This window comes from Macaca fascicularis, chromosome 19 (genome assembly GCF_037993035.2).
Source record: "Macaca fascicularis isolate 582-1 chromosome 19, T2T-MFA8v1.1".
Taxonomy (NCBI): domain Eukaryota; kingdom Metazoa; phylum Chordata; class Mammalia; order Primates; family Cercopithecidae; genus Macaca; species Macaca fascicularis.
The window spans coordinates 59,608,650-59,618,306 of record NC_088393.1 but is presented as its reverse complement, the minus strand read 5'-3'; the positions used below and the strand labels follow the sequence as shown (position 1 = coordinate 59,618,306).

Sequence of the window (9,657 nt, the reverse complement as noted above, 5' to 3'; positions counted from 1 at the left end):
ACCTCTTCTATTATGCTTTCAAATATTCCTAGAATCTTTTCCAAGTTTGATGACACCTGTGTCCTTCAAGCCTATTATATATTTCTTTTATTGAATGTCTCAGCCTTACACTGTGTATCTGCAGATCACTTTCTGAATTTTTCTTGTGTATGAACTTGAGATTCCATCCCTCTCCATTTCATGATAATGGTAGAATTCATTGTTTTTTGTTTGTTTTTCACTAGAACTAATGTGGCAAGCATATGATTGGCATCAGGAAGATATTAAGAAGGATGAACCTTTGAAGATAGACTGTGAAAATAATGCATTGGGAAAAATATTTTCTTGGAGTGCAAGCTTTGTTCCCTTCAGAGACAGATCCCATAAATGTGACTCAGGAGGAGTAAGTTTGAAACAGAATTTATATTCAAATTTTCAGAGTAAAAGCCATGCAAAAATGAACTCTGATGAATTAAACAGTCATGGGAAATCACTTTTCTGCACCATACTTGAAACCTTCCACTCTCAAGGCAAGTACTGTGAGCATAATTTATGTGTAAAGGCTTTCAGTGTAGTGACAAATTTTACAAGACATCACAGAATTCACACAGAAAGGAAACCTTATGAATGCAGTGAATGTTCAAAATCCTTTGGGTATAAGTCAAAGCTTATCATATACCAGAGAACTCATACAGGAGAGAAGCCATATCAGTGCAGTGAATGTCAGAGAGCTTTCAGTACAAAATGTCATCTCACTCTGCACCAGAGAACTCATACAGGAGAGAAACCACATGGATGTGCTGAGTGTCAGAAAGCCTTCAGAACAAAGTATCATCTCATTCTACACCAGAGGATTCATAAAGGAGAAAAACCCTACGAAGGCAAAGAATTTGGAAAGGCTTACAGGGAGAAGGCAACACTCAGATTACATTACAGAGTGCATACAGGAGAGAAACATTTCACGTGTAGTGATTGTGAAAAACGTTTTATGCAGAAGTCAAACCCAATTATCCATCAAAGAATTCATACAGGAGATAAACCCTATTGATGTAGAGAATGTGAAAAGGCCTTCTGTAGTAAATCTCAGGTTGTTGTTCACCAGCGAATTCATGTAGGAGAAAAATCCTATGAATGCCAGGAATGTGGGAAAGGCTTTAATAAAAACACACACCTCATAACACATCAAAGAATTCACACAGGAGAAAAACCTTACGAATGCACTGAATGTGGGAAAGCTTTTATACACACATCACAGCTTACTGTACATCAGAGAAATCATACAGGAAGAAAACCTCATGAATCCAAGGAATGAGGGAAATCCTTTAATAAAAAGTCACTTCATAATATCGAGAATTCATACAGGAAAGAAACCTTATGAATGCAGTGAATGTGGGAAAGCTTTTATAGACAACTCACAGCTTACTGTTCATCAAAGAATGCATATAGGAGAAAAACCTTATGAATGCAGGGAATGTAGGAAAGCCTTTAATAAAAAGTCATCTCTCATAACACATCAGAGAATTCATACAGGAGAGAAGCCTTATGAATGCATTGAGTGTGGAAAAGCTTTTATAGATAAGTCACATCTCATTGTCCATCAGAGGACTCATGCAGGAAAGAAACCCTGTGAATGCACTGATTGTGGAAAAGCTTTTTTTTTTTTTTTTTTCCACCAGTTGTCAAATGATCCTTTATTGAAATACTTTCCTTTGTGCTTAACTGGCTGGGCATTCCACAGCACCACTGTTGATGTCATCTATGATGTCATGAGGGTGGCGGCCATCAACATTACAGCCCACAGACTGGGCAGTCCCCAGGATCTCTTTAATGGTTCCAGAGAGTTCTCTGGCTAAGGATCGGTGCCGCATCTGTCGAGCAATGTTGATGATCTCATCAAAAGTGATATTCCCACTGTGTTTAATGTTTTTCTGTTTCTTTCTGTCTCTTGGTGGTTCCTTGAGGGCTTTGATGATCAGGGCAGAGGCAGAAGGCACCACCTCAATCTGGGCCTGTCTGTTCTGAATGGTCAGTTTCATTGTAATCCTCAGGCCCTTCCCGTAACCCGTTGCCTTGGCAATGTCATCACCAACCTTTTTCGGAGACAGACCCAGGGGGCCGATCTTGGGGGCCAGCGCAGAAGTGGCACCGACTTCACCTCCGGTGCACCTCAGGTATACGACTTTGATCTCGTTGGGGTCGAACTTCGGCGGCATGGTGGAGGCGGCTGGTGTCGGATGAACCCGGATTCGGGACGACCGAAGAAGGTTGCACCTTCGCCCCCTCTGAGCCGAACGCCGAGAGCGGAAAAGCTTTTATACAAAAAGCAATGCTCATTATACATCAATGAACACATACAGGAGAAAAGCCCTTTGTGTGTCTTGAATGGCAAAAAGCGTTTAGCAGTATGGCAATGCTCTGTAGACATCAGTTGATTCATACTGGAGAGAAACCCCATAGATGCAATGAATGCGGAAAAGCCTTCTGCCAAAAGAGCCATCTTATCCATCAGTGATGCCATACTGGAGAAAAACCCTATGGATGCATTCCATGTGGTCAAATCTTCAACCAAAAGTCACAGCTCATCAGGCATCAGAAATGTTGTACAGGAGAAAAGCCATATCAATGTAGTCAATGTGGGAAAAGCTTTTTTGAGAAATCATACCTCAGTGTCCATCAGAGATGTCATGCAGGAGAGATGCCTTATCAGTGCAGTGAATGTGGGAAATCTTTTTCTGTCAAATCTTTTCTCACTACCCATCAGGAAATTCATACAGGAAACAAATTTCACAAACACAGTAAGTGCTGGAAGGACTTCAGTAAGATGTCAAATATCCCTGAATATAAGATGATTCATATGAGAGACAACCTATGAGTTCAGAGAAAGTTGGCTATTTTCTCATTAATTTTGGCCTTTGTAAGCATCAGAAAAGTTATTCAGGAGACAGATTTTTTCAATGCATTGAACAAGGGAATATTATCTCCTAACAGTGTAGCCTCATATTCGGTTAAAGGCAATATGAATTAATTGAAAGCTGGAAATTTTGAGAAGATAAATTCTATTGTATGTCACACAGAAACAAAACTTTTTGAGTGCAGCAAATATTTTTGCATAGGCCATCATAAAATAGGGAATTTTTACTGAGAAAAAAAAATCTCATGAATATGTTGAATCCTGGATTGCTTTTCAAGCAAATGAATTTTTATACCCGAGAATACAGATAACTGAAGACCTGTGGATGAGATGCCTCTGGCATAAAGCCAAAACTCACTGTGCATCAGAGAATATTTATTGAGGAGAAATAGTGCAGTGATAAGGGGAAAGGTTGTCTACATAAGCAATTTTAGAATAAAAGTTCTCATCCTGCCACATTACCATGCATTCATGGAAAACAACACCAAATAGTTATGAAGAGTAAATAACCTCAGTATGACAAATATCACTTTGTTGCATATTTGAATATGTGGTATAGTCAGAGCAGTAAGTTAAGAATGGTCCCATATGTATGTATTTGCTTTGTGTGTGAGTTTGTAGAACATATATATAATGATTTTCAAATTTCAGAAGATAATGAAAGAAAATTGTCTGTCAGATATTACTTGTCCTAGTTTGTATGTTTAGCTTCCAGCCAGAATACATCATTGTAAATTTTTGTGTATCATATAAATCGCAAGGGAAGTGATCAAATTTAAGATTAAAGAAGAACTATGTAATATAATAGCGTGTATCTTTTTTTTCTTTACTGATTTATGTAAATGGATATGGTAGTTCTTTTCAGCCTGTTGAGTAAGAGGTTTTTGGTTTTTGGTTTTGTTTTTTTTTTTTTAAGCAAGAGTTTTGTTCTTGTTGCCCAAGCTGGAGTGCAATGGTATGATCTCAGCTCACTGCAACCTCTGCCTCCCAAGTTCAAGTGATTCTCCTGCCTCAGCCTCCCAAGTAGCTGGGATTACAGACTACTACCGCTATGCCCAGCTAATTTTTGTATTTTCAGTAGAGACAGAGTTTCAGCATCTTGGCCAGGCTGGTCTTGAACTCCTGACCTCAAGTGATCCACCTGCCTCAGCCTCCCAAAGTGCTGGAATTACAGGCGTGAGCCATCGTGCCCAGCTTGAATAGTAAGATTTTAAAACCAAATTGTACTCTGGTCAGTCAGGAAAAAAAGTTTATTAAAAAGACTGAACTCTAAAACTGATCAGTAATCACAACTCTTCTGTCCCTAGCTGAGTTCTGAAAAAGTAGACACAGCTTCTATTTTCAAAGAAATGGAATTAAAATGTCACTTTGGTGGTGGTATTGCTCAAATGGGGAATGGGGGTTGGACCTATTACCAGATGTGCTTCTTACTGTATCCCTGCAAAACCTAGTGTATGTGTTTCTTAGGGCTTGCATAACAAAGTACCACAAACTGGGTGGCTTAACACATTTTTCGTCTTATAGTTCTGGAAGCTGGAAGTCTGAAATCAAGGAGTCAGCAGGGCCATGCTCCCTCTGAAAGCTGAAACCTCCCTGTCATCTTCCTAACTTTTGATGGTTTGTTCAGATTCTTGCATTCATTAGCTTCCAGCTGTATAACTCCAATCTTTATCTTTGCATTCACATGGTGTTTTCCCTATGTGCCTCTGAGTCTTCATATAGCTAGTTTACAAGGACACCAGTCATTGGATTATGAGTCCATACTACTATATTCTGACCTCATCTTAACTAATTAAATCTGCAACTGTTCTAGTCCCAAATAAAGTCATATTTTGAGGTACTAGAGATTAGGACTTCAAAATGTCTGTTTTTTTATTTTATTTATTTATTTATTTTTTTATTTTTTAAGAAGTGAGGCTATTCTATTCATAAAACCTAGCGATTTAAATGTAAATCTGTAAAGATAGTCTCAATTTCAGATCAGACACATTCAGACACAGGTACACTTGTCATGCCTCCCCACTGAAGAATGAAAAGAACAATCTGCATATCTGTCTCTTTGAGGTAAGCCTTGAATCCCATACCAATGATGCTTACTACTGTGACAGCACATACGAGATGGAATGTATCATTCTGCTGACAGGTAAACCCAAACACAAAAAGAGTATAAACTATGCATCCATGAACTATTTTCATAACTCACAAATATGATACCTCACTTCTCCTTTGGAAAAACAAGGTGAAAACACAAAAGGAATGATGTAAAGTGTTCTTCCCAATATGGTGGACATACCCGAAGTTAAAGTGCAGTTATAAGTATGAAAAAACTTTAGTTTCCATCCAGAATAATCCATGACTGTAAAATTTTGTGTATCATATAAATTGCAAGGGAAGTAATCAGATTTAAGATTAAAGAACTCTGCAATATAACACCATGCATCTGTTTACTGATTAATGTAAATGAATATGGTAGTTCTTTAAAAAGGGGGCAGGGGCTTTCCAATTACACTGAATGTGCAGTACTATTCACACAGTAGAATGCCAAAAACAGCAAAAATAAGTGGCAGAGGGATGACCATCACAAACCAGGTACACAAACTAGATAAGAACATATTTAGTGTATTTGTACCACTTACTGCCTGTATTGACTCTCAGACCCAAACTACCCTTCCTAAACCTACTTTGTGGTCCTGGAACTGCAACTGATGAACATTTATTTGTCAGCTGGCACTGGCAAGGACATACTGAGTGCAGTAGTAAAGATACACGGTCATAGCAAAGGAGCTTCTCTTCCTTGTTCCAGTACTTGTTTCTGAAAATGTGACTGCCAGCAGATTGGCAAGCTGAAGTTCTGGTTGCCTTCACTTTAGTGTCCCTCATTGTTGAGCTCACCTCTCTTGTACCCTCTAGTAGGCTCCTCCACCACCTTTAGGCCACTTTCTGCAGATCAAGTGTGTTCTGCTGGCACCCTTCTGTGAGTTCTGGCACCCTGTAGACTGCTTTTATTTCAAGTTACTTTCCCCTTGGCAGGTTGCATGTACCTACAGCAGCCACATTTCTCCAACGAAATGTACATCTTAGCTTTTGGGGATTGAGTTTCCCCTTTGACGTTCTTAGTGCCTTCTTTTTAAGCTTCCTTTAGCTCTAGAGTTACTAGCTACTTCTTGCATCTGCTGCTTCTGCATTGCTTGGAGTTCTCTTTTACTCCATTGAATAGTTAACTCCTTTTAATTTTTGAGAACATGTCAAATTACTGATATAATTTCTCAGTCCTGATGAACCCTGAGTGATTTAAAAATAACTTCTATTAAATTAGAAAAATTACAAAACAACTATGTTTTTCCACATACGGCCAAATACAGACAAAAGAGAAAGTAAGAAGATAAAATTTGCGAGGGCTGCAATTATTGTGGGGATTTGGGGCAGGGGAAGATTTTATCAGAGAGGGCCATATAGTGTTTACATTGTATTGATACTATTCTCTCCCATTTCCCATATCCTCAGGTTCTATCTGTATCTATTTTTGGAACTGCAATAAAGTGCACAAACATTCCATCTTTACTCTTTTTAATAGTTATGATCATGGTAGAAATAATTTTCTGTTGCTCTTTCTTGAATCTTTCCTCTAGCATTTTCATTCTGCTATAAAGTAACCCTAATAAAATTTTAATGTAAGATATTTTCAATAGTAAAATTTCCATTATTTTCTTTTTTGTTGCTTTTATTTATCTACTGAGAACTTGAAAACTCCATCTTTATTGATTTCAAGAGTGTTTATACTTACCTCATGAACTAAGTTTATCACAGCTACTTTAAAGTTTTTCCCCTGATAATCCTAATGCCTTAGTCATCACAAGTTTGGTACCTGATGATTGTACATTCTCTTTAAAATTGGTCAGGGTCTCCTGGTTCTTTGTATGTTAAGTAACTTTTTATTGTACCCTTAGCATTTTCAATATTATGTTGTGAGACTTTGTCCTTTTAAAATCCTCTTGAAAATGTTAATTCCTTTTGTCTTAGACTGAAGTCAATCAGGTTATATTCAGACCATAAATTTTTCTGTGGGTAGTGGTTCCAATGTCAGTGCAGTTTTCAAAATCCTTGCTATGATCTTTGGATGCAGCCCTCACATAAGCCACCTCACAGTAGTAATTTTCAGAGTCTTTGCTTCTTCGTGTGTTTTTTATACATGTGCAAGCAGGGGGGTGAGTCTTAGATTTACGTCTTAAGGAATTCACTTCTTTACTATCTTCTTTCCAGGATTTTTTCCCCCACAGTGTCTGGTTTCCTGGGGACCCTTTTATCCAGCACTTTGCCTCAAAAGATGGAGTTCTCTCTATGAAGTCAGGCAGCTTTATGCTAGGCTCACCCAATGACAAAGCAGTGAAATAAAAATAATGGGAAAAAAGATATTTTCCCCATTTTCTTTGCACAATAGGGAATCATTTCCCAATATTTTCTTTATAATTTTAATTTTAATTTTTAAATTAATTTAATTTTTTTTTTTTTTTTTTTTTTTTTTTGAGACAGAGTTTCACTCTTGTTGCCCAGACTGGAGTAAATGGCGCAGTCTCAGCTCACTGCAACCTCCACCTCCCGGGTTCAACTGATTCTCCTGCCTCAGCCTCCCAAGTAGCTGGGATTACAGGTACCTGCCACCATGCCTGGCTAATTTTTGTATTTTTAGTACAGACGAGGTTTCACTATGTAGGCCAGGCTGGCCTCAAACTCCTGACCCCAAGTGATCCGCCTGCCTTGGCCCCCTAAAGTGCTGAGATGACAGGTGTGAGCCACTGCATTGGGCCTAATATTTTCTATCTATAGATTTTTTTCCCTGAGTTTCAGGTGTCCATGTCACTGCCAGTACTGTGGCAGTGCAGTTTCAACAGTAGAGCTAGCAAGACCATGCTAGAAAAACTAGAAAAACGGAAAAAAATAAAATAGAGATCCCCACAACACACTTTTTGGCCCATGGGGATTCATTTTCTCTATTTTATGGCCATCAAGACTGGTTTTTCTTAGTGTCCTTGCTCTTCACCTCAGCAGTAAAATTTCTGTTGGGTTTTGAAGGGAAGGCAAGGGTGAAAGAAAGACACGGAGTGGTGGCTCTACAACAAATGCAGGCTTTATGTCCAGCGTAAGACCTACAGAAGTGGGGAAACAGCCTAATGCCAGTGCCCACCGCTGCTTATAGGCTGGGACAATTTATAGGCCTGGGTGGGAGGGGCCTGGGGTGGCATGGATAACGTGTTCCCAGGATGAGGCGGTTCCCGCGCAAAATAGTGTTCCTTGTACTTTTTCCCAGCGGAATATAATAAGAGGCAGGATGTTTCTCACAGTTCGAACCCCCCGTGAAATGATTCACTTTGATCAGGGTTTGTGAAATGGTGAGGGGCTTCCAAAATGGTGCAGTTTGGACTGGCACTTTCCTAATTTGTCTTACTCTTAGGTCAAAGGCAGGAGATACAAACAGAAAAAAAAAATTAGGGAACTTACTCTGTGTATTGCTTGGTTTTCAACTCTATATTCTCCGATCTCTTTGCAATTATTCATTTTAAAAGTTCTCAAGTCGTTTTTATTTTTTTATTTTTTTTTTCCAAAAGTTTTAAGTGTAACCAGTGGGAGTGATAAACTAGGGGGCTTACTCAATCAGGGCTGGCACCAGACATTACATATATTTATTTTTAAGGTATAAAACATCCTTGTATTCCTGGGAACCTGATCTTGAAGTTCATTCTTTTCATATAATGCTAGATTTGATTGCTAATAATTTCTTCATGACTTTTACATCTATTTCACATGACTGTTCAGAATACATGTGATCTTTCTGAAGTACAAGTAATACTCTCTTGGAATGGGTTGTGGTTGTCAGTGTCTGCTCAACAACCATTTTGGCCCAGTCCTTACCCCTCAAGGTCTCTCTCCACAATCCCACACCCAGTTGTACCCAGATGGCTCCCCGCTTACTACCTGAGCTCCTCCAGACCCAATTCTGGTTTCCTAAGACTTTTCTCAACAAACACATTCCCTGAATCCACCCTCTTCCTGCTCCCACTTCCTTGCTCCACTGCCTAGTCTTTGTTCAACAGATCCCAAAACGTTTTCCAAAATGGCTGCACCTTACCTGCTGCTTTAAGGGCCTACAGGGCTCAGTAGGTGCAGCCATTTTCTGCTTAGGTCTTGTCTGTGATTGGCTTAGGGCTGTTGCTAGATTTGAAGTAGACAGGTGAGAACGCTGAATGTTGTTCCCGAGAATGCACAATGCTGCTGGTAACAGCGGGGAAGGTGGTGAAAAGGATAAAAGGATAGTAGATCAGCTGCATTGCCTCTTTCCTTTCCAGCAAAATGGAATTTAGTCGCCAGAAAATGCCCATCTTGCTATCTGTAAGAAGCATCTTCCAAGACTGCTGCTTCCATATGCACGCCTAGTTTCAAAGTCTGTAGACATCTTTTTTTTTTTTTTTTTTTTTTTGAGACGGAGTCTCGCTCTGTCGCCCAGGCTGGAGGGCAGTGGCCGGATCTCAGCTCACTGCAAGCTCCACCTCCTGGGTTTAAGCCATTCTCCTGCCTCAGCCTCCCGAGTAGCTGGGACTACAGGCGCCGCCACCTCGCCCGGCTAGTTTTTTGTACTTTACTTTTAGTAGAGATGGGGTTTCATCGTGTTAGCCAGGATGGTCTCGATCTCCTGACCTCGTGATCCGCCCGTCTCGGCCTCCCAAAGTGCTGGGATTACAGGCTTGAGCCACCGCGCGCGGCCTCAAAGTCTG

At 39.7% G+C, this 9,657-nt stretch overlaps 1 protein-coding gene across 1 annotated transcript; it reads right to left on the bottom strand.

Moving 5' to 3' along the window:
- Positions 1-231: 231 nt before the first annotated feature.
- On the bottom strand, positions 232-2,260 carry LOC135968390 (large ribosomal subunit protein uL11-like). The gene has a single exon (XM_074024471.1). The coding sequence runs from the start codon at positions 2,190-2,192 to the stop codon at positions 1,695-1,697; it is 498 nt and encodes a 165-aa protein (XP_073880572.1). The 5' UTR covers positions 2,193-2,260; the 3' UTR covers positions 232-1,694.
- Between the last annotated feature and the right edge of the window lie 7,397 nt (positions 2,261-9,657).